This window comes from Onychostoma macrolepis, chromosome 04 (assembly GCF_012432095.1).
Source record: "Onychostoma macrolepis isolate SWU-2019 chromosome 04, ASM1243209v1, whole genome shotgun sequence".
Classification (NCBI taxonomy): domain Eukaryota; kingdom Metazoa; phylum Chordata; class Actinopteri; order Cypriniformes; family Cyprinidae; genus Onychostoma; species Onychostoma macrolepis.
The window spans coordinates 8,106,870-8,132,208 of record NC_081158.1 but is presented as its reverse complement, the minus strand read 5'-3'; the positions used below and the strand labels follow the sequence as shown (position 1 = coordinate 8,132,208).

The 25,339-nt window shown below is 38.2% G+C and overlaps 2 protein-coding genes across 4 annotated transcripts; one reads left to right on the top strand and one right to left on the bottom strand.

Moving 5' to 3' along the window:
- Positions 1-3,387: 3,387 nt before the first annotated feature.
- Positions 3,388-11,610, bottom strand: LOC131538788 (uncharacterized). The gene is made up of 2 exons (XM_058772905.1): positions 8,378-11,610; positions 3,388-4,251 (listed from the first exon to the last, which is right to left on the bottom strand). The coding sequence occupies exon 1, from the start codon at positions 10,965-10,967 to the stop codon at positions 10,029-10,031; it is 939 nt and encodes a 312-aa protein (XP_058628888.1). The 5' UTR covers positions 10,968-11,610; the 3' UTR covers positions 3,388-4,251; positions 8,378-10,028.
- Positions 11,611-13,917: 2,307 nt separating this feature from the next.
- Positions 13,918-22,288, top strand: LOC131538815 (gastrula zinc finger protein XlCGF49.1-like). 3 transcript variants are annotated; one of them, XM_058772953.1, is made up of 3 exons: positions 13,918-14,003; positions 14,602-14,746; positions 17,895-22,288. In XM_058772953.1, the coding sequence occupies exons 2-3, from the start codon at positions 14,674-14,676 to the stop codon at positions 18,584-18,586; spliced, it is 765 nt and encodes a 254-aa protein (XP_058628936.1). In that variant the 5' UTR covers positions 13,918-14,003; positions 14,602-14,673; the 3' UTR covers positions 18,587-22,288. The 3 variants fall into 3 exon arrangements, with proteins under 3 accessions (XP_058628936.1, XP_058628937.1, XP_058628935.1); XM_058772954.1 differs by lacking the exon at positions 13,918-14,003 and adding an exon at positions 14,066-14,086; XM_058772952.1 differs by lacking the exon at positions 13,918-14,003 and adding an exon at positions 14,116-14,377.
- The last annotated feature ends 3,051 nt before the right edge of the window (positions 22,289-25,339 follow it).

Sequence of the window (25,339 nt, the reverse complement as noted above, 5' to 3'; positions counted from 1 at the left end):
AAAATCACGCCCTCTTACTTTGCATGTACATTTGGGCGGTGTTATGCAAATCTTCCCACACTGTGACGTAAACATGTGGGGGCATGTTTAAATGAGGCATTTATTATATTATTTTCCTCTAAACCACTAGATGGCACAAAAACGTGGCGTAGCACTTTCCAAAATTTCCGCTTTTCAAGATGCACGTGTATATTAGTCTGATCTTTGACGCGTTCACGGGCAGCAGTGCTAAGCTGTTTCTGTGCTTATTTGATCTAATATTTTGTGTTTTTTAAAATGTTGTAGATTTAACTAGCAAATGAGAATCACTAAAATTAATGCACATATTTTGAGACAAAGGTCTTCTTAACAATTGTTAGTTTTGTTTAAGATGCGTCAATTGACCCTTGTGCGCTCCTCATTTGGGAGTCACACTCATTGTCTTTGCGGTACACCTGAAATGTAACTTTTTTGCCCCCCAGTAAAATCAATGTAAAATATTTTTATTCAATAATATTTTTTCTTTTGTATTTTGAGAGAATTTTATGGTAATAACTAATATTTATGCAATGATTATGAACAATTGTTCCCAATTAATTATTTTTCAATTTATGTGGTATTTCAGATTAAAATAGAGACTAGGCCTTTCAAATCAATTTTTTTGAAAACAGATTAGTGCCACCTGGTCAGAGCAAAGAAAAACATGTAATTTCATGGTGTAACCACTAGATGCCTGTATAGGAATCTATAAAGAGGCTTGTGAATTCCCTAGTTGTTTTTAGACATAATTGCTTACTTATATTAAGTAGTGGACTTTTTGCAATGAACGTCTATTTTTGTAAAATGTCAGTGAACAGTAACAAATGGAAGGAACAATAATCAAAAGGAAATAGCAGTAATGAACAAGCTCAAATAACAGGAAGCATATAATAATGATCAAAGAGTAAATGAAAAAAGAGAAATAATAAAGTAAAATAAGAGTTATAAATACTATTCTAACTTTATTTATCTTATGTGGCCTACTATAACTACTGTGTATACTAACTACTAGAACTATATACTAACTACATACTAACATAACAGCTAGCCTAAGCATTGTTGCCGAGGTCACAGATCACTACGCAATGTCTCTTGCAAACTGGATTTTTGCATTTCTTGCAAAAGAATGTGGTTTTAAAGGTCCCATATTTTCAAAATTGAAATTTCCTGTTTTTTTTCATGATAACTGAGGTCTAGGGGTTTTGTAACTACCATATGAGTTTCAAAACAGTCAATCCACAGTAAAGTGCACACAGTCTGCATAAAGTAGCTGTGATTTTCCACAAGCCCTTGTGGCTTCCGTAAAAAACGTGACGTCCGATCTACTCAGTCACCATCGCCGAGCACCGCCCACCCTCCTTTTGTCAAACCCCCAGACAGCATTGCGTCCATGCCATTGCTGAGCAACAACACGGAAAGATGTCGAAAAGGTTCATTTTAATGGACGAAACCAGATCGGCTGACCTGTAACGTTACACTCTCACTCAAAGGATGGATGATCTGACAGGATTGTCACGATGAGGTGGATCACGTCTAACATGTATAGTAAAGACAAACTCACCGTGACTATCTAATCATGAAGAAGATGTTATACATTTCAGTTTCAGCAGGCAACTATGTTTACAGCTACATTATTATTCCAGCCACAATTAATCATCAGAGGTGTCAAGTAACGAAGTACAAATACTTTGTTACCTTACTTAAGTAGAAATTTTGAGTATCTATACTTTACTGGAGTAATTATTTTTCAGCCGACTTTTTACTTCTACTCCTTGCATTTTCCGACACCCTATTGGTTTGTATGTGATCCATCGCACCTGCACATGACACAAATCACGTCACACTCCAGCAAGGACATAGCCAGTGTTGGGGTTGTTACTCAAAAAAAGATTACTTCTTAAAAGTTATTATTTCTCCACTACTGGCTCATTTATCAAACGGGTGCTTTCTCTTCATCCTCCGCAAATTAAGCTACAGTAGGTAGTTCGGTAGAGAGACGTTTGAATAAATTAGCGTTGCAATTGACAATGTTGTGATAAGTAGGCTATACTAAATTTGTAACTCGTTACCCCCAACACTGGACACAGCAGACGTATGTAGCCAAGTACGAAGATGTCCGTGGCAGAGACTCAAGAAGAGAACTCGAACGAAATGTAACTGGTGTAGATCCTGATGTAGATTACATACCTGTTGTTGTACATACAGGATTGAGTCCAAAGTGTTTGTTACATCTTCTAGTTAAATGTGACATTGTTGCCATTAGCTATAGGATTGAGCATAGTACATACCAGGAAGGTATCAGGATTATGAGTTATTTTTTATTTTTTGATTAATCACTTGGATTAATCATTCATTTTGACAGCACTAATTTTTATTGTATATAGACAACCATACAAGGATAATTGTTACAAAGCCTGCCCTGGGTATACCAATTATCTTGTCCGTTGCCCTCACAGATTCCTGCAGCTAAGCTTTTGAAAAAGTGGTTCAAACAAAAGCAGGTTTGTGAACACTGATGGTCGTACACAGTCTCAGTTTTTTTTTTGTGTGTGTGTGTTTTGCTTGGTTTTTGTGTGATTATTGTTTTGTTGTTGTTAAAAAAGCCTAACCAGGGACTGGGGCTGCAAATTAGCCTTTGGCTAGAAGCCTATATGTGGAGCATCGGCTGCTTGAAATTGTAGCAATGTTATACAATGTTATACCCAACCATCACAGAAATTCTAATGGTTTCCATTAAAATACCATTATAAACCATTAGCTTTTTCCAGTAAAACCATTACAAAATTCCTTTTTGTAGTGTGTTTTAGGCATTTTTCCAATAGGATTTAACATCCCACCAATAGAATCCATCACATACCAGTAGACACCATTATAGTTTCCATTAAAACTAATACAATTCCCATTATAACCATTAAAACCATTACGTTTTCTATTGTGTTTTGGGCAGGGTTCTATTGTTTTTTTTCAACAGGGTGGGTGTACATTTACATTCCAATAAAGGTTATTGATGACATGCCTCTGAAGTTTGACTTTTTGCACCATTACAGTACTTGGCAACTAGGCATCATATCTTCCGCTCCATGAAACACATGTTAATGCTCAGTAGTACACATATATGGTTCTTTAACGTATTTGCATTGTACTAAAATGCGTTCATTTTCAATGGGCATACAGGTGCATCTCAATAAATTAGAATTCGTGAAAAAGTTCATTTTTTCTTGTAAGTTATTTCAAAAAGTGAAACTTTCATATATTTTAGATTAATTGCATGTAAAGTAAAACATTTAAAAAAAAATTTTTAATTTTTTATTTTGATGATTAGAGCTTACAGCTCATGAAAGTCAAAAATCAGTATCTCAAAATATTAGAATATTTACATTTGAGGTTCAATAAATGACCATCCCTACAGTATAAATTCCGGGTATCTCTTGTTCTTTGAAACCACAATAATGGAGAAGACTGCTGACTTGGCAATGATCCAGAAGACGAACACTGACGCCCTCCACAAAGAGGGTAAGTCACAGAGGGTCATTACTGAAAGGTGTGGCTGTTTACGGAGTGCTGTATCAAAGCATATTAAATGCAAAGTTGACTGGAAGGAAGAATTTGGGTAGGAAAAGGTGCACAAGCAACAGGGATGACTGCAAGCTTGAGAGTACTCTAAGCAAAGCTGATTCAAACACTTCGGAGAGCTTCACAAGGAGAGAACTGAAGCTGGAGTCAGTGCATCAAGAGTCACCACGCTCAGGCGTCTTCAGGAAAAGGGCTACCAATCCACTTCTGAAGCTGATACAGCGTCAGAAGCGTCTTACCTGGGCTGTGGAGAAAAAGAACTGGACTGTTGCTCAGTGGTCCAAGGTCCTCTTTTCAGATGAAAGTAAATTTTGCATTTAATTTGGAAATCAAGGTCCTAGAGTCTGGAGGAAGAGTGGAGAGGCACAGAATCCATGTTTCTTGAAGTCCAGTGTGAAGTTTCCACAGTCAGTGATGATTTGGGCTGCCATGTCATCTGCTGGTGTTGGTCCACTGTGTTTTCTGATGTCCACAGTCAACGCAGCCATCTACCAGGAAATTTTAGCGCACTTCATGCTTCCTTCTGCTGACAAGCTTTATGGAGATGCTGATTTCATTTTCCAGCAGGACTTGGCACCTGCCCACACTGCCAAAGGTACCAAAAGCTGGTTCAATGACCATGGTGTTGGTGTGCTTGACTGGCCACCAAACTCGCCTGACCTGAACCAATGACACTAGTGTTAATCATAATGTATATACAATTACAAATGATTATATATAAATCGTCAGTTTGTTGTTTTACACACATGCAAACAGACATTATTTCATACACGACAGTCATGAGATGCAAGAAATCTTTAGACGCGCCCATAACAACAAAAGACAATACTTTACGCAAGCATTTTTGACGATCGTTTCTGTCCAGTCCGCTCGTTTTATCGCGTTTAACCACAGCTGTCGTTGGTTTTCTGTCTGGCAGTGGCAGCAGGTATGCGATCAAATTTCTAATTTGAGGCTGCATTACGTCGATTCTGGCACCCAACATCACAACAAGATGATATTTTAAGCTCCTTATGTAGCCGAATCTGCACTGGTTTGATGGGCCGCCTCCAATTTTCCCTTTGTTTTGCCTCCAGCTAGCGCTGTGACGTAATTGTGGCGTCAGCCCTACATGACCCTTAGTTACCTGTGGTTGGCCTGGCCATGCATCACTCAGAAAACAACAGGCCAATCAGAAGAGATGCTCGTGAATATTAATTAGACAAGCCAAAAACAACCTGTTCTTAGCAGAGCTCCTGAAAGAGGAGCTGTAAAAATATATTTAGATGGTTTTTGGTACTTATACCGCAAATATATATTCTTAAGGGTATCAAAACCTAAAATAAAACTCCAGAAAGGTGTACAATATTTAATATCCCTCGGCAAGCATCTTGGGCACCTTCTTCTCCTGGCTAAGGAACTAGCCAGAGAAGGACCAGCCAAGGAGGAATTAGCTGAGGAGGGGCCTATACTGTGTAAAAAGCGATGAGAAGCGAGCCCTGCCTCTTGGGTTTATCAATGCACTTGGAATCTCCGGCTTGTTCCTTCGCACCATTCTGAGCATTCTTATTTTTATTTTTTTGCAGGAGCTCTGTGCCAAGAGCATAAGATGTACAAAAAAAAAACAAAAAAAATTGTCACATGTGACAATATGTCCCTGAAGGCCATGCATCATTTCATTCACTACTCGCTCGCCCAGGTTTTTCTCATGCTGTACTCCTGCAGGTTTGCCTGTGTATACCTGCATATTCCAGCAGTAGCAAGTTTCTGCATCACAGGCTGTCCAGATTTTGAAGCCATATTTTGCAGGCTTGCTTGACATGTCCTGTTTAAAAGGGCACTGCCCCCTGAATCCAGCCAGGCACTCATACACACTCACATTGAGATCAGGATTGTACATCAATGGCAATCTCTCCACCCATTTGTCCCAAATTTCTCTGATAGGTGCAAGCTTGTCAGTTTGCCTTCTTGCATCTCTTGTTCTCGTCATCGAATCCGATAACCCTTGACAGTCTTTGGAACATTTTGAGTGGCATGGTGGCCTGAAAAATTGCCCTCCCGATCTCACCATCCCATAAGCTGCTCGTTGCCTCATTATTTGATTTGAAAACGCCAGCCAGTATCAGAAGGCCAATATATGCTTGTATTTCTTAACACTCGTCGCCCCTCTAAGTTTGTCATTTCCAGCAGAATGTTCTGAATTTATGTTGTAAAAAATAATTCAAAAGTTGACAGAATGTCCTTCATTCGCGCACATGCCACTTGTAGGTCCAGGGGTGTGTCTGAGGACCTCCTCTGCCTGCACTCTCCCTTGTGTCTGTAGAAGAGGAGATGAAGACCACAGTATTTCCCCATTCCTTGAGGTGTAAAGGTCTCTGCACACTGAGTCCGAAATTTTCGTATGCGTTTTTTCGTATTCGTTATGCTAAAAATTCGTCATGCACAGAAACCTTGCACACCGAGTCCGATGCGTATTAATTAATCCGTTGCAAAAACATTCGCAAAACAGTAGCCTACTAAATAGTCTTCAAGCATTGAGGATGATTTTGTTGTCCTCGCGCTTCTTAAAAAAAGAAAAAGAAAGGAAATACTGGATCCATCCAATCCTTAGATATAGAGGAAAGAGAGTTCCCCCTCCTTATTAAGGAGCAGCGGGATTATCACGGGCGATTCAAAGTTTACTTCAGGATGTCAGCGGCTCAGTTTGATACTTTGCTAGCGATACTAGAGCCACATATTAAAAAGAAGACAACCAATTCCCATGAACTCAGTGTGTAAGGATCTATATATACAGTGCTTTGTGCTGCAAGACGAAGTGGATGAACTTGACAATCGCCATTCTGGATTTTGGCGTTAGCTTTTACGGTGGCTCTGAACTGTCAAAACACCTCTAAAAATGCTTGCCATGGATGCAAAAAAAATCAAACCTGATCCAAATTTTTTTTTTTTACTTGCGAAAATTTCGGACTCAGTGTGCAATGACCTTAAGTTGCAGGGCCTTCTTCAGAGGTGTCATCCACTGGATCATCTGGGGCAGCATTCTCTTTCTCTTCACTAGACTGAAGCAAGTATTCAAGGGTCTCCTGAGCAGTGAATCTTTGTGCCATTGTGCAGGGCTCAAAGTAGCAACACTTGTACCAGTTCACACCCAATCAAGTTTTTGTTTTTATTTACAGATGCTGGGATTGGACTGAAGGTTTCTAGGGCAGAATCTTAGCCTTTGATCTGACTATCAAGCTTTGATCTTACTGCAGCCTTTGATCTTACTCTGTGTGTGTGTGTGTGTGTGTGTGTGTGTGTGTGCAAGAGAGAGAGAGACAATAGCTATGTTTACATGGACACTTTTTGCTTCCATCGGAATGAATTCATTCTGATGGACGAATCCGAAAGTAGTGTTTACATGAACACTAAATAAAGTGATAAACAAGCTTCTGATCGGATATAATCTTTTGACATGCACACACTGCATGAATATTCAGAGTTTCCCGCTGTTGTCATGTATTGTTTTAAAAAGCACACTTGATATTTATTTACTTCGGGTCCTACTTAGTCGACGACCAGCCCATTAACTATTGTGCATTGCTGCTTACTTTAGAAAGCAGTAAAAGTGCCCCTTCCCATGCCCAAAACCAGTTGTCTGTGGATGAGTCTTAAAGGGGACCTATTATGCAAAAATCACTTTTATAAGGTGTTTGAACACAGTTGTGTGGCCGCAGTGTGTGAAAACAACCAGCCTATAATAGTAAAAATCCACCCACTCCTTTTTTTATAATCTAAAAAAAAATCATAAACAGTCTCTCAGAACAAGCTGTTTCAGATTCTCCCTCTGTTCACGTCACCGAGGGGAAAAAGTCCCGTCCATTTGTGACGCTGCCCTGTAAGCATAGACAAAGCCTGAGTGAGAAGCAGCAGTCCGACTCCGCCATTACTGATTACTTGCTGTAGCTGCTGGAGATAGAGTATATACAATGTCAGCGCCAAAGATGCATTTCAAGTGTTGTGTTTTGGGATGCACTAACGAACATAGGAGTCTCCATAGACTCCCTCCATCTGAGCTGCTGAGGACACTGGTTAAATTTCATTGTCTAAGGAAATGTCCTAAAAATCAGTAAAGTCCTCAATACATGTAGGGATTAAAACCAACACTTCGTGTGCGAATGTCAGCTCCAGACAAAGTAAGTATCACGTGTTTTTTTTTCTAAATTGCCTTTCTGAAAGAGCTTCTTGGCACTCTGTAAGGCTAATGATGCTAAAGCTACCATCGTCTCTGCCTGTTTTCACTGGTGCTGCCCATGAATGATCGTGAATAGGAATGTGGTGGTTAAAAGTTGCATAAGAAAGCAATGTGAGTCGATCACTTGAGTTTCTTGAGCTCATAATCACGAGTGGGACTTATAAAGTTTGTGATAGCATGCCATGCACCACAAGACCAGCTATGTTGTTATTTTTATCCCGCCGTGCTCCCCGTCTGTGTAATTCATAAATGTGAATTTATTATGTACAGTACAATCAGATGACTGACTTTCTGTAAAGATAACAGGCTTGTACTAATAGTGGAATATTTATTTGCAAAGGCTAGCACTGCTAATGCCAGAGCTTGAGCTCTTGAAGCTCCACCCCCTTCTCCAGGAGCAACAGCTCATTTGTATTAAAGCAATATTAAATTAATAATAATGACTCTTTAATTGTTGTTTTGGCTCATACCCTAAAAGTGGCAATTTTAACAAGCTATAAAAAATTATCTGTCGGGTATTTTGAGCTAAAAAAAAAAATATTAGTTTCTACATTATATTTAGTAGTAGCTTACCAGTGGTGATTCTGTTGACCATTTGGTAGTTCTGTATATTGTTTCAGGGTTTGCATCATCTGAGGTCCTCTGAGGGGTTGGCATCATCTCTTCTCAGGCGTTCTGGATCCAGACTGAAGCTTGTGTATATCCTAGAAACAGAGAAACAAATAGAGACATAATTAGCGTAGCTGATGTTCCAACCAAGCAAAATTGATTTGTTTAACCGAAGCTAAAGAATAGTAATGTGCATTTAAGCAGATATAACTGCAGTACATGATTATGAGATGCATTATTTGAATGCTTGGCCAAAGAGATGTGTCTTTAATCTAGATTTAAACAGAGAGAGTGTGTCCGAACCCCGAACGTTATCAGGAAGGCTATTCCAGAGTTACCAATGAATAACTCTCTCTATTTGCTCATTGCGCCAAATACGAAAAAGCTCTACCTCCTTTAGTGGACTTTGCTATCCTAAATTGGGGTAATATGATCATATTTTCTTGACCTGGTAAGGACTCTAGCCCCTGCATTTTGGACTATCTGTAGCTTGTTTATTGAAGATGCAGGACTACCAGCTAACAGTGCATTACAATAGTCCAGTCTAGAGGTCATGAATGCATGGACTAGCTTTTCTGCATCTGAAACAGGTAGCATGTTTCGAAGCTTGGCAATGTTTCTAAAATGGAAGAATACTGTTTTTGTAACATGTCAAATATTATTTTCAAAAGACAAGATTTTTGACTTTAGAGGACGTAACAGTACATCCGTCTAGTTGCAAATTGTAATCCAAGAGATTTTGTGTACTATTTTTTGGTTCAATAAGTAATATCTTGGTCTTAATAGGAAAAAAGTATTGGTCATCCAATCTTTTTAAATTTTTAACACACTCTGTTAGCTTAGATAGTTCAGAAATTTCATCTGGTCTTGTTGAAATATATAGTTGAGTATCATCTGCATAACAGTGGAAACTAATCCTCATTTAAATGACTCCTCATTTAAATAAACAAAGTGATAGCGATCGGAAAGGTAGGATTTAAACCATCTTAAAGCCTGCCCTTGAATACCTGTATAGTTTTGTAATCGATCTATGAGTATGTCATGGTCTATAGTGTCGAACGCAGCACTAAGATCAAGTAAAACTAGCAATGAGATGCAGCCTTGGTCTGACGCAAGAAGCAAGTCATTTGTAATTTTAACAAGTGCAGTTTTTGTGCTGTGATGGGGCCTGAAACCTGACAGAAATTCGTCATAGAGATCTTTTTTTTTTTTTTTTTGCAGGAAGGAGCACAGTTGAGCAGACACAACTTTTTCTAAAGTATTAGACATAAATACTGACCCTGGACCACAAAACCAGTCTTAAGTCGCTGGGGTATATTTGTAGCAATAGCCAAAAATACACTGTATGGGTCAAAATTATAGATTTTTCTTTTATGCCAAAAATCATTAGTATATTAAGTAAAGATCATATTCCATGAAGATATTTTGTAAATTTACTACTGTAAATATATCAAAACGTCATTTTTGATTAGTAATATGTATTGCTAAGAATTCATACGGACAACTTTAAAAATTTAGATTTTTTTTGCACCCTTGGATTACAGATTTTCAAATAGTTGTATCTCGGCCAAATATTGTCCAATCCTAACAAATCATACATCAATGGAAAGCTTATTTATTTAGCTTTCATGTGATGTATAAAACTCAATTTAAAAAAATAACACTTAAGACTGGTTTTGTGGTCCAGGGTCACATTTGTTATATTTCTGATGTTATCTATTTTATCAGTGAAGAAATTCATAAAGTCATTACTATTAAACTGTGAGGGAATATTTAGATTGGGTGGCGTCTGGTTATTTGTTAGTCTAGCCACTGTGCTAAATAAAAACCTTGGATTGTTTTGGTTATTTTCTGTGAGTTTTCGGATATGCTCGATCCTGGCAGCTTTTAGAGCCTGTCTATAGCTGGACATACTGTTTTTCCACGCAATTCTAAAAACTTCCAAGTTAGTTTTTCTCCATTTGCGCTCAAGATTACGAGTTTTTTTCTTGAGAGAATGGGTATAACTGTTGTACCATGGCGCAGTACGTTTTTCTCTAACCTTTTTCAATTTGATGGGGGCAACAGCTTCTAATGTATTAGAGAAGATAGTGCTCATGTTGCTAGTCATTTCGTCTAGTTCATGTGTATTTATGGGTACACAGAGCAGTTGAGATAAATCAGGCAGGTTATTTGTGAATCTGTCTTTAGTGGCTGGAACAATAGTTCTTCCTGGGCGATAACGCGGAGCCATATAGTTAATATCAGTAATATGCAGCATGCACGATACAAGGAAATGGTCAGTAACATCATCACTTTGAGGTACGATATCTATATCAGTAAGATCAATTCCATGCGATATAATTAAATCTAGCGTATGATTAAAACAATGAGTGGGCCCGGTGACATTTTGCTTGACTCCAAAAGAGTTTATTAGGTCAGTAAATGCAAGTCCTAATGCATCATTTGTATTATCAACGTATTGATGACAAGAGAACAAGAGCTGCAGGAAAGCAAAATGACAAGCTGGCACCTGTCCGAGAGATTTGGGGAAAATGGGTAGAGAGACTTCCATTTATGTACAGTCCTTGGTCAAGAGAGAAATGTGGGCAAGCAAATAATGAATGAAGTGATGCATGGCCTTCAGGAACATATCGTCACGTGACAATTTTGTATTTTTTTTTTTTTTACTTATGCTCTCGGCACAGAGCTCCTATGAGCTTTTTCTGCATCATGGCTGAATTATTGAATGGATTTCACATATTCTCAAAACTTTGCTCTGTGTTACACAGTAGTTCTTAGGTGTGTGTGTGTGTGCGCGCGCATCTGTGTGTGATTGGATGTGTCTATATCACACTCTTGATGTTTTAGAGTGTCACTGCTGTGTTCTTTCAGTTTTTTGGCCGATTTATAGATTGTACACACAAATGTTCTCTGAATTATTGTGTTTTTGTCTATTTCCCATTCATTTCCTATGGTCGGTCATTTTTGACCGAAGACCAAGAGTGGTTCTTGGTCTAAGTGGGCGGTTAGCCGGTTCAAATCATGCCCTCAATTTTTTTCTGTTCACATTCCAAGTGCCATAAAAGTCACCAAGTTTCATATCATTCCGATGAAGCTGTGATTTTTCAAAAATTCTAAATATAAAATGCTCCGGTCAGAAATGACCACACAAACCTTAAAGCAACAGTTTTTAAATAACCAAATAATATGAAAAAGTATGGTATTTGGCCCCTGCTGTTGGGGCTAAAGGCGCACAGTAATTAACATGATAATTAAAAGATGGCTGACTTTTCCATTTGTTGACATGGTTAGATTCAGATGGTAAATATCATATATTATGTTGGTTGTCCATATTAGAGATAATCACCATGTTTAGAATGAAACCATCATATTTAAAAACATGATATTAATCGTATCGTATAATAAAATATAATTTGTTGTTACTACTGTAAATATATATTCAATTATTATTAGACCTCCAATACTTTCAGAATCTTTACTTTTTTAAATGATTGTGTTTCTGAATTTAAAAATATATATTTTTATATTAACATTTTAATGACAATATATTTATTGAACAAAAATGTATTCTTTTATTTTTTCAAAATAATCAGAAAATAGTACAAACTTTGTTTTGAACAAGTATTAACTTGTATTAACCGTGTGTAATATTAAGTATTAACCGTGTGTGGGATAAAAGGCCCCTTGCCACCTCATGCATTTATAAGATTATTAAACAAAATTAATGATTTATGAATGATTTATTTTCACATAAAACCTGTTGCTCCATTAATGTTCAATACAAGCATATATTTCCTGTTAACATAATCTCCCTCATGTGCCCCTGAGGGGCGTTTGATACGAATATGGGTGCAGTGCACAGGACATTAGGAAAGCTGTGACACAATAATGAGCGTCCAACTGTGACTGTGCTTATGTAACACTTTTTTTGTAATCTGTAATTCGTGTTACCTGCAATCTTGTAGAACTCCTCCTTAATGTGGAAGAATCTTCTGTGGCTAGGGAAGGTGATGAATATGTGCCCAAGTGACTAACATTTCTTATCGTGCGGCAAATAGTGCCTTTATTGAGGTTTCTCCAACAGAATAAAGGAACATGCCACTTGCTAAGAATCGCAGCGGTATGTTTGTATGTTCTGTGTTTGTATCTTTGGACCCAGCAGCCTACACCGATATCGGATGCCATCACCTGAGAATCTGTACCTCTCAGTCAGATATTCGTCTGCAAAGCCAACGGCATTTCAAGCCTGAATGCTCTTCTGAGTATTAACACTTCCTCGTCTAGTTCATCATCCAACAAAGGGCACGCCATCGTTAAGAGGAAACACCTGAATCGACCTCGTCACGGACTTTAATGAAACCACCTTTGCAACTTCATCAGCCATTTCTTATAATCTCAACAACTTCAATAATATATGAATTCATCAAACCTCTGACAGCAATATGAACAGTCTTCATAATAATAACACTAAAATAGGCATACTTAGATGAATGACAGTATATCTAGTATTTTAATGCAGGATAATTAAAATGATGCAACATATTTACAGAAGACCATGGAGTGACTGTAAAACACATTCATTCATAATTTCGGCACAGGTAGATATAAAAAAGATTAAGATGTGCATCAACATCCAGAAAACAAATAACAGATGTGAGATGAATTGCAGAGCTATCAAAACCCCAAAGCTATTAATACCATTAATATTTTTTGAAAAGTTTTCTGTCTGCGAAGTGCTTTCAGTTCTAACTATTTCATTTATTAACTGAAACTGAATCCTGACAATGTAAATATCCATCTTATTTCATCTCAGTTTCTCCCCAGAATATTAGGGCAATAAATCAGATTTCAGCTATATTTGGTTAAAGTGGATTATATTAAAGGTCCATGACTGTGAAGGATTACAACTGACTTTGACTGTATGAACAGAAAACATAAATTAAGACACAATCAGCTAGGTTTCCGTGAATAAATACTGGCCAAAACAGACATTTTGACATCATTTTGTGTGACATCATTCAAGTGTGAAAGATAACTCAATTCAAAATTATCAATCAACAAAGTAAACACTGTAAACATGACTTAAAACTAGTGTGGCAGATGTGAGAAGTGTGAAAAGTGAGGAGTATAGAAAATGTGAATCTCTTGCATTCTGTGTAATGGTCGCCATTTATCACAAACCCCACAAAGTGTAAACAAAGACTGTGTAGTTTCAGTTAATAAATGAAATGGATCTCTCTACAACCACATATTTAATTTTTGATCTATTAATGAGTATGAAACTCATTCTTTCATACTCATTAATATTATATTACATTATATTATCATATTACAAAGGTTCTTTCCAAACCTTTGTAATATGAAGATCAAGATACTGGAATTTATCATTGACTGAGAATATCACAAATGCTCTTTAAGTAATCATGCTCTACGATTCATCCCATATCTGTTATTTATATTTGTTTTCAAATGTAAAGTTCTATGAATTCTATTCTTTAGCGCGTGGACAAGACTTTTATTTTGGTGTGGCGATGTGACGCCACAAGGCTGCGCCGCGCTCCTGCGTCTGTGATTCGGATGAAGAAAGGTGTGTGTTTTAACTATTTATGAAGTGAATTATACCGAGTGTAACACTGCGATGTATAGAGTTATTAATGAAGGTTATTTAGTGTGAGTAAAGCGCATCTGAACAGAAAAGCTGCGTCTCATTCGCTCCATGCATCGTGAACCAGTTTATAATGAACACAGATTCAGTCGCTATAAGTAGTGATGGAGAAACGGATCTTTTTCAAACTTTATCGAGTCATTTGAATCAATTGATTCGCAAAATGATTCACTTTTTTGAATCGCCCCGCACTGACAGCACTGCTGCTCAAAACACCGATCAAACACAAATATGAGAAATGATAACTTTTACAAACCAACTGCAACTGTGTTCATGAAAGTGGAATCTACATAAAAGTATGATTCACAAATCAGTGAACCTTATTATTAACCTCATATTACTTGTGTATTTTTATTAATTTGCATGCTTAGTTTTTTTTTTTGTCTCATCAGGTGATTTAAGTCCATTAACTCTCACTCTGACTGGCTCCTACTGAACTAGGGAGCTGATTGAGATGCGCACACAAAGATTTAATTAGATTTATTTTTCTTTCTGTCAATTATTCTCTTTTGTTAAACAGGACAAAGTGTCCAAACACACAGAAAAACTCCTGCTGAAGCGACTGAGATCCACGTGATACACTATTATAAAGATGGTGTTTATTAAAGAAGAGAGCGAAGACATGAAGATTGAAGAAACGTTCAGAGTCAAACAAGAACAAACAGGTTGGTTTCATTCACAAAGCGGAACTCACTCATTTGATCCTTATTAAAAGGTCCAGCTCTACAGAAATTAACAATATTTTTGATGAATGTCATAATTAAAGGAACACAACACTTTTTTTGGAAATAGGCTCATTCTCCAACTCCCCCAGAGTTAATAAGTTGAGTTTTACCGTTTTTGAATCCATTCAGCCGCTCTCCGGGTCTGGCGATAGCACTTTTAGCATAGCTTAGCATAGATCATTGAATCCGATTAGACCAGTAGCATCGCGTTCAGCTGGGTGCATCGCGAGCACCCACTTCAGCTGGGTCTCAGTACGGTTGTTTGGTCCACACACCAGAGTGCTGTATTTTAAGAGCCGATTCTTTGTAGCAAATGAGAAGAGCTGACTCCCGTCAGAGAGCGAGCCGGAGCCTTCTATTTTAGCCCAATTTAGCAATTGTGAATGGTTTGTGTGTTGGTAAGCAATTTTTTATTAGTATTTTCATAAATTCATAAATTTCTCATGCATTTTTTCATTACAAAAAAAACATGTGGCTAATCACATGGGAGGATAGACTAGGATCATACCATTATGTGAAAGAAGGAAGGGGGACACACGCTCTGAAGATGGTGAGTGTAGTGTTACAGGCCAGGTACACAGAGCGACAGAGAGAGGCGTGGGAGCCAGATTTAAACGCAAGCACGTTGGTTAAGGAAGGAAGACACTGCATTGTTGCAACATCGGTCCCCTCAGTGAGTCTTCTCAAAAACAGAAAAAAATAATCACAAAGAGGAGAAATCACATCAGCACATCCAAATCGAGGCATCTGATATTTCTAAATGCCAACCTCCACTAAAGACTGAAGTATCTTAATGTTAAGACTTTTGCCTTTGTTTGTTTGCTGTAGTTCTGTGTTCATTAAAATGTTAAATAATAGTAACTGTATTTTTTTTGTAACGAATAAATGCATAAAAATAAGGCTATTAAAAAAACACTGAATAAAAATTGCTTACCAACACACAAGCCATTCACAATTGCTAAATTTGCTAAAATAGAAGGCTCCGAGTGATATTAAATGAAGAGCCAAATCTTTGGAAAGAGCCAGACTTCCCATCACTAATCCGCACCAAAAGGGGAAACGAACATGAGTTTGATTCAATCGAGCCAAACAAGACAGGTTCGAATACACCCTAAACGGAAGCAGTGAACTTAATGTGGTTGTCCGTCCAACATAACAGAAAAAGAGCAATCTGATTAAATCCCGCAACATTTCTAATGCCGAGTTCACACTGCACGATTTTAGCCCCGATTTTTCACTCGCCGACAGGTTTTGATAAATCGCAGACAAATGCCCGATATCGGAGCTCGTTCATGCGAGTGACAATCGCACAGTGTGAATTATCCAAGACGCGATCTGAGGGAATCGCCGACACGTCGCCAACACCCGTGAAATATTTGGCATGCTAAATATCTGGAGCTGTTGGCGATTCACAATCACGCTGTGTGCAATGATTTCTGACTGAAAACTACAATGAGAGACAAAGATACAGGGCAGAGGGAAGTTCAGCGAGGAGTTATAGACCATATCAGTATTTTAATATGTACAATTATATCATAAAACAGAAACAAGCACAAACGCTTGACCAGCCGCAACATCAGCATAACAGTTACTGCAAAATTATTATTTACCACTCTTTGCAGAACACAGTCCCTGTTCCCTGCATCTCCCTCCTGCATAATCTGTTTTTCTTTTTGTAGCTGGAAATCAGCGCACAGACAATTTGCAGGCTATATTTTTTTAATACTTCCAGTCTCGCTCGAGAACAACGGGCTGACGCACGCGGGTTCTCGCGTTATTTCCTTATCACTTCTCGTGTGTGTTTTGTTGTGAAACGTAGTTTGCGGATCAGACAGAGTTGTCGCGATTCTTCCTATTGTAAAGCCATGTAATGTGAAAGCCCCTGTCGCCGATCCATCGTGCAGTGTGAACACAGCAGCGACTGAATGCTACCCCAGATAGTCACGCAGTGTGAAAACAACAGCAATCCGACGAGTTTGAAAATCGTGCAGTGTGAACTCGGCATAAGAATCACTTCACAGAATCACAGAAAGTGATTATCAAAAGACTGCTGTCAATACAACACCCAAGTTCTTAGCTATTTTAATATCTCTGTTTTGCCAGAATTCTGACTTAATCACTCTAAACTATGCACAAACCTAGTGATGCCTCTGTCCAGGCTGAGTACTCAAATCAAGCAACAACAAAAGAGTTCGACCAATCAGAACTTTATTTATTTTTTTCGGTTTAGCATTTTAATAATTTCTGTGCATTTTCTTTCTCTCCAAGCTCATTGTGTTTGTGTGTGTCTGTTAGACTATGTGCAAGGAAGAGGAAACACCTTATCGCTATAACAAGCATTTGAAAAAGCAATCTTCCTCTGTAATGATTTGCAATGAGAAGCGTTTCTAAACCTGTTGTCCAACAAAAGAAAACTTACATCTTCAGTCAAATGTTTAAAATAACAATTAGCAATGGATTAGAAATGTGCTTAATTATGAAAATATCTGAGGTGGTTTTAAGTGAGATAGATTATACATTGTTGCAGTCGAGTGTTGTCTTCATGTTTCATCATTCAAAACATTTCTATTTACTTTATTCAGTTACAGAGGATTTACAGAAACTGCTCTTGTTTCACACAAACAAAATGGTCAAATAGATGTGACATAACCATGCTATTACATGTCCACAAATGGCAACACGACTCACAAGGTCCAGGGAAATGTGATGGTCTATGTCAGGATGGACAACTACGGACCTGGAGGGCCAGTAACATTTAATCAAACACACCTGAACAATGTAACATAAGTCTTCAGGATTGCTTAACAGTAACATGCAGGTGTGTTTAATTAGGGTTGGAACAGACCTCAGTAGGATGGTGGCCATAAAAGACAAAAGTTACACATCCCTGATCTACAAGGACCATCTCTGTGCTATGATGGGGCTTCGTTTCTGAATGAAAAGCTAAAAGTTAACAATATTGAGAGGAATTTCTGAGAGCTGCTTAGTGCAAGTAGGATCTAGCATACATGTGGTTGGTTTTGATGCTTTACATGTTTGTTGCTTTTTGCCATTTAAACTGGGCTTATTTGTCTTTTCTTCACCTTAGACCCAAAGTCACTGAAGGAGGAGAATCAAGAACTGAAAGAAAAGGAACAAACATGCTTTCATCAGACTGAAAATACTTTGTCACAACAAGGAGCTCAGAAGACCAGAAGTCATTTCACCTGCCAACAGTGTGGAAAGTGTTATAGTAGTAAAGGAAGTCTTATTGTCCACATGAGAGTTCACACAGGAGAAAAGCCTTACACGTGCAAACAGTGTGGAGAGAGTTTCAATCGATCAGCAAGCCTTAAAATCCACATGAGAATTCACACTGGAGAGAAACGGTTTTCTTGCCAGCAGTGTGGAAAGAAGTTCAGTCAAAATGGACACCTTATTACCCACATGAGGATTCACACTGGAGAAAACCCATTCACCTGCCCACAGTGTGGAAAAAGATTCAATCGAAAAGGAAACCTGACAGTCCACATGAGAATTCACACTGGAGAGAAGCCTTTCAAATGCAAACAGTGTGGAATGGGCTTCACTCAAAAAGCAAGTCTTAATGCCCACATAAGAATTCACACTGGAGAGAAGCCATTTGTATGCAGTCAGTGTGGAAAGAGTTTCAGATTTAGAGTAGCCTTTAATCAGCACATTAGAATGCATTCAATAGAGAACAGTTTTATATGTTGTCAGTGTGGAAGGAATTTCACAGACAGGAAACACCTTAAGAGTCATGTAAGAATTCACATCTAAGGAGACTTTGATTTGCCATCACTGTGGAAAGAGTTTTGCACATAAACACTCAGTGGAGGCTTCCCAGTGAAGAGAGAAAAGTGTTTTCTGTGTGAAAGGAGTTTCACATATCATAGAGACATGAAAAATCATTGACGAACTCGTTCTGGACAGAAATGACAAAGTTTTGAATGTGAAAAGAGGTTTACAGAAAGGAGCAATTTAAAAAATCATCTGCACATGTATCACAATAAAATTCTTTTTCAGATACATATGGAAAGCCATGCATATTAGAGACCCTATTCTTGTTCTTTTTGAGGAAAGAGTTTTAAATGGCTCAGCCATCAGACAATTAAGTATCTGTGTGAAATCAAAGCTATGTTCACACCGTAGCTGAATGTGCCCTAAATGCAGATACTCCAGGTTCCTAAAAGAATCCCCCGTGATCATCACAAGTGATTTGGCCAAGTTCAGTTAGTTTATTTGCATCCTTCACCTCTTTATACTTTGTCTTGAAGGTTTTTATTTTCTTGTGTCATGTTTATATGAATGCATGTGGCCACAGTCCATCTTTGCTGTAGTTTCAAAATATTGAGCAGTTATGGTAGATAGCATATGATACTTTGATTCTGGATAATACTTTGGAATTAATCAGTTGGATAAAGCTGTCACCAGTGTTGGGGAAGCTACTCTTATGCTGCCTTCACGCCATATCGTAATTACCGGAATTTTGAGATGACAACACGTGACGTTCTAATCGGAGCTGTTCACGTCCTCGGAATTATGCTTTTCTATGGCAACACTATCAACGCCTAAACAGAGCCTGCGGTGGTCAGGTGGTACAGTGGTCACGTGGTACAAGTCGTAGCTCTCAGAAAACTCCCAGTTCACAAGTTTTAGTAACGAGTTTTACGAGGACGTGAACACTTTTTACAAGTTGGAATCTCGTAATTACGGGAAATCCGATATGGTGTGAACGCACCTTTAAATTAAAGTAGTTAAGCTACAATCAAGCTACCCTTCTGAAAAAGTAGCTAGCTACACTACAAGTAGCTAGCTACATTCAAACTTTTTTTTTTCACAATGTATATTGCAAATAACTGAATAAGCATTAATGAGAAATGTTTTAAGTAAAATATTTGGTATTTAAAACAATACAATACAACACAATACAATTATGATGTCAAAAACTATTGTTTTGTTACATGCAATATTCAAATATTTGTCAAAAGTCAAAGTGCTAAATTGCAACAAATTTAACATTGCAATAACAAAAAAATTTAAGTAACATAAAAATACTGTGTGACAAGTGGCTGCATTTTGACAGGAAATTATACTGGACTCTGAACAAGCGACGCTGACAGGGAAATCAGGTGTGATTGCAGTAGACTGTTGAAACCTGTCCACTTGATCCAAAACTATGACCTCCAAGGGTCAAAATCTTATAGTTTGTGTTACAAAAGGAGAGAATTCTTGGAATATGTTACAAAAAATAAACAAAAAGTATTGTGGTCCAAGCAAAACAGGAACAGTTTCACACCATCAGTCCAGGAGACCAGAGGCGTGCGGATCCATATGCAAGCTTTTATTCACAGACATGGTCAAAACACAGGCAGGGTTGAACAACAGCAAATGGGTATGGCACAGGCAAGACACAAGAGTAGTCCAGTGAACAGACGGGGTCGATCGGCGGCGAACGTAATCCTGGGAGCAAAACAAAGAGAGATAATCCAGGCACACGATAATAGTCAGGAGCAAACAGAGTTCAAACGACAAGATGAGAGAGGGATACAAGGCAGACTATGAACTACAGGGCAGGCAGAGATTAGACAAGAAACGAAATACACAGGCTAGGATCAAGACACGAATGACTAAGGCAATAAACAGGATAAAACTAGAATAATGGTGTGTTCACACCAGATGCAAAGCGAATATGACATTGCGTCACTCTAGATTACACGCGGGATGTTTTTCGTGTCACTTGCGCGAATAAAAGCCATGGTGGAGATAACTACAATCACTGTTTTGTACCAAGTCCCAAATACGATGGAAGCCAAACGCCGACGTGCCTGGGTTCACAGCACCATCCAGAGGAGGATGAGTGTGTGTTACATTTTACTACTGTATACTGTATACACTGATATAATTCTTTTTTTTTTTCATTATTATTATTGATAGCAGCATCTCTGCCCTAATAAAATACAACTACCACTACAACTGATTTTAATTGTTTTCTATGCTATCATAACAGGCTACAATAATGCTGTTATGATAGCATATACAATAATACAATAATTTTCTGATTCAACCAGACGTGTCAATAAGCTCTTTGTGAGCTTACGAGTCATGTGAATTTTCCACTCGAGTTGAAATATTTGACCTTATGCAGAAGACGCGATTGAGGTGAATATTGTGCGTTCGCGGAAAACGTGTCTTTGCATTGACTTTGTATGTAATCTAAACAGAATCTTTTAGTTAACATTAAACATAAGCGAAACCCTTAAGAATTCACAACTTTTTTTTTTTTTTTTTTACAATAGTGCTCTCATTATAACGTTATGTATATGATCGTAGTTATAACGTTCTGCATTTCTGTTTTGAGCTGCGTGCGCTGAAGATGACCAGTAGAATGAAGCATATGATAGCAGGTTTTTAATCAATGGGATGTAACTCATTTATCTCACATAGAATACACTTCGTTATTTATATAACATAATGTTAATATTACAACTTATAGGCTATCTGCACAAAATCCCCCGAATGCACATGAATGCGTCTGCGCGGCTCTGAATGAACTCCTTTTGTGGACGCGTTCTTCACACAATAACATGCAGAAACACAACTAAACAAAAAAAAAATCACTATGTTTTATTATAATAGTGTTCACATTATAATGCTATGTATATGACAGTGCCAGTCATAGTTATTAATATTCTGCATTGTTGTTCTGCTCGCACCGCGAGATAATCACCGTAGGCTACTACAATGAAGCGCTTTACTGTAGCGTAACTCAACCAAATGCATCTTATACGAGATAAATAATATATACACGATATAAATAAACCGACTGAAACGTTTTGAAATCACTTGTTGTACCCTACCTGATCGAAAAAGAAAAAAATGAAGTCTTCCACTCTGCCTGTGTCAATTTTAGTCTTGTTAAAGATTTAAATCTCTGCCGCCAAGATGCTCCTCTGTCGGTGACGGATTAGAAAGCGAAACTTTAATCTATAGGGGAAGTTGGATTTATTTACGCACGTTAAAATATTTATTTAAAGCTTCTTTCTTTTAAGATTCTTACAGCATTATCATAATAGGCTGTATATTAACTTACTGGGAGAAAACCGGTAGTTAGATGTGAAATCAGACACCAAGCACCCCCTTATAGCCAAAATGGCATGATCATAACACCCCGCGAATATTCGACTGTGAGATTGGGAGTCGAATCGAAGCATCGAATCGTCGACTATTCAGGGACACCCCTATCACATACATTCCATAAACTGTTCCATAGCTATTCGTAATGGCATGAACAAATCTTGGATAAAAGCAGTGCTTAACTGTCCCTCCTGGTGGAATGACCTGCCCAACTCAATCCGAGCAGCTGTGTCCTTAGCCATCTTCAAGAAAAACGGCTAAAAACACATCTCTTCCATCTTTATTTGACCCTCTAACTCTAGCACTCTCTATTCTAATTCTATTCTTTAAAAAAAAAAACTTGCCCCTTTTGGAGACTTGCGCTATTCATTTACAAACTGCTTGTTTTCTTTAAAAAAAAAAAAAAACTTACTTCTCTAATCTTTTTGTATTCTATTTGTTTATTATACAATTAACAAAAGCAAAAAAGGTCTCTAACACTAGCTTGCTTATTCTTTTTCTATTATATCTGTTTTCTTTTTATTTATTATATAATAAAAAAAAAAAAAAACCTTGCTACGTGTGCTGTGTTAAGCTAACTGAGACTTGTTATAGCACTTGCGTATCATTGCTCTTTTGTTGATTTTAATTGCTTCCATTGTCCTCATTTGTAAGTCGCTTTGGATAAAAGCATCTGCTAAATGACTAAATGTAAATGTAATGTAAATCTAAATATCCTTTATAAAACCTCATGGTCCACATTTAGCACTTTAAATAAATAAAAACCAACGGTGAGAAATCCGTTCCCCCACCCCGACGAAGAGAGATGCTCTTCCAAACAAACTCCTTATTAAAAAATATCGGCTCAAATGCATGAGCAATTGCACTTATTATGGGCTCAACAGTCCTTTCAAGTTCATCTTCCTCCATTTCAGTACATGCATGTGTTCCAAACATAAAGAAATGTTTAGATTACTTCACTGGCCAGTGGAGCAAACCAACCCGTGTTGCCACATGCTGTGGTATTGCAAGATGGGAGCATTCTTGCTCCAGAAGCTACAACAAAACATCCTTTTTTCTTTAACATGGTTATATTTAATTGTGTTTGTTATATTATTTATTAAAGTGGAAATCAATTTACTAAATAATATAAACTAAAATTATTTACATTGCTTTTTTTGGGGGGGGGGGGGGGGGGTTGTCCACTGGTTGATCATTTGCATTTAAGAAAATAGAGAAATTCAGTTTGTCAAAAAATTATGTGAAAATTTTAATGTCCATTCACCTACTGTTTTTTGCCTGCCATATCTTAGGGAAGTATGTGGTTTCAGACGCAGCCTCTGTATGTGTGTGTAGAATATAAAAATAAATGAGTAATTATGTCACTGGGTCATTCAGTGACTCACTAAAAATTGCCTTAAACCTACACTAGATTTTGTTTTGTTTTATTTAGTACTTTCAGGAGGGTGTGCTCATTTTTGCAACAGAACATTTTATCACTTTGATAAGAAAATTTTATTTTCCTGAATAACATTCTGTAATTGATCAAGCAGGCTTGTTGGAACATTATATCTCCAAAGGACTCTAACATGTCATGTAAGTAAAGAGTAATCGCTGAATTTGTTAAAGGTGGGGTATGTAATTTTTCAAAAACGCTTTAGAAAACTGAGTCTGGGCCGAGTACTAAAACAATCAGCAGTAAGGGGCATATCTACTCATGATGTGGAGGAGAGAGCGTTTAGTGAACAGCCGAGCCGAGCGACAGAAAGATAGAGATGGCGGATAAAAAACAAAAGAGGAAAACATCTGCGGAACGATAAGGCAAGAAGTAGGATCTGTGACACCGTGTCTGCACCAGACGTGGCATGCTGCGCCGCAACAGCTAAAGTCTGTCTACACTTGACGCGATAAAGCGACCGTTGAAAATCCTTTCAATTTGTGTCGGCACGTCTTAAATAGAATGCGGCAGCAGTTTTCTGTCGGAGATTTGTTGCGTCGCGCAGCATCCAGTGTAGACAGCATCACTGATTATAATGACTTCTATAGTATTTTGTTGCTCCGCTTGCGTTTGGCGTAGACACGGTGTAACATTGTTTTTTCTTTGTTTCACAGAACTTATTGTTGCCTGGGTTGCATAGGCTATGTACAGTGAGGAAAAGAAGTATTTGAACACCCTGCTACTTTGCAAGTTCTCCCACTTAGAAATCATGGAGGGGTCTGAAATTGTCATCGTAGGTGCATGTCCACTGTGACAGATATAATCTAAAAAAAAAAATCCAGAAAACACAATGTATGATTTTTTAATTATTTATTTGTGTGATACAGCTGCAAATAAGTATTTGAACACCTGTCTATCAGCTAGAATTCTGACCCTCACAGACCTGTTAGTCTGCCTTTAAAATGTCCACCTCCACTCCATTTATTATCCTAAATTAGATGGACCTGTTTGAGGTCGTTAGCTGCATAAAGACACCTGTCCACCCCATACAATCAGTAAGAATCCAACTACTAACATGGCCAAGACCAAAGAGCTGTCCAAAGACACTAGAGACAAAATTGTACACCTCCACAAGGCTGGAAAGGGCTACGGGGAAATTGCCAAGCAGCTTGGTGAAAAAAGGTCCACTGTTGGAGCAATCATTAGAAAATGGAAGAAGCTAAACATGACTGTCAATCTCCCTCGGACTGGGGCTCCATGCAAGATCTCACCTCGTGGGGTCTCAATGATCCTAAGAAAGGTGAGAAATCAGCCCAGAACTACACGGGAGGAGCTGGTCAATGACCTGAAAAGAGCTGGGACCACCGTTTCCAAGGTTACTGTTGGTAATACACTAAGGCGTCATGGTTTGAAATCATGCATGGCACGGAAGGTTCCCCTGCTTAAACCAGCACATGTCCAGCCCGACTTAAGTTTGCTAATGACCATTTGGATGATCCAGAGGAGTCATGGGAGAAAGTCATGTGGTCAGATGATACCAAAATAGAACTTTTGGTCATAATTCCACTAAACGTGTTTGGAGGAAGAAGAATGATGAGTACCATCCCAAGAACACCATCCCTACTGTGAAGCATGGGGTGGTAGCATCATGCTTTGGGGGTGTTTTTCTGCACATGGGACAGGGCGACTGCACTGTATTAAGGAGAGGATGACCGGGGCCATGTATTGCGAGATTTTGGGAACAACCTCCTTCCCTCAGTTAGAGCATTGAAGATGGGTCGAGGCTGGGTCTTCCAACATGACAATGACCAAGCACACAGCCAGGATAACCAAGGAGTGGCTCTGTAAGAAGCATATCAAGGTTCTGGCGCGGCCTAGCCATTCTCCAGACCTAAACCCAATAGAGAATCTTTGAGGGAGCTCAAACTCCGTGTTTCTCAGCGACAGGCCAGAAACCTGACTGATCTAGAGAAGATCTG

Excerpts from the sequence above, each read along its gene's own strand:
- LOC131538788 (XM_058772905.1), bottom strand. The coding sequence starts at position 10,967 with ATGGAAGTCTCTCTACCCATTTTCCCCAAATCTCTCGGACAGGTGCCA.
- LOC131538815 (XM_058772953.1), top strand. The coding sequence starts at position 14,674 with ATGGTGTTTATTAAAGAAGAGAGCGAAGACATGAAGATTGAAGAAACG. Across the intron at positions 14,747-17,894 it reads AGTCAAACAAGAACAAACAG|ACCCAAAGTCACTGAAGGAG; the intron begins GTTGGTTTCATT and ends TCTTCACCTTAG.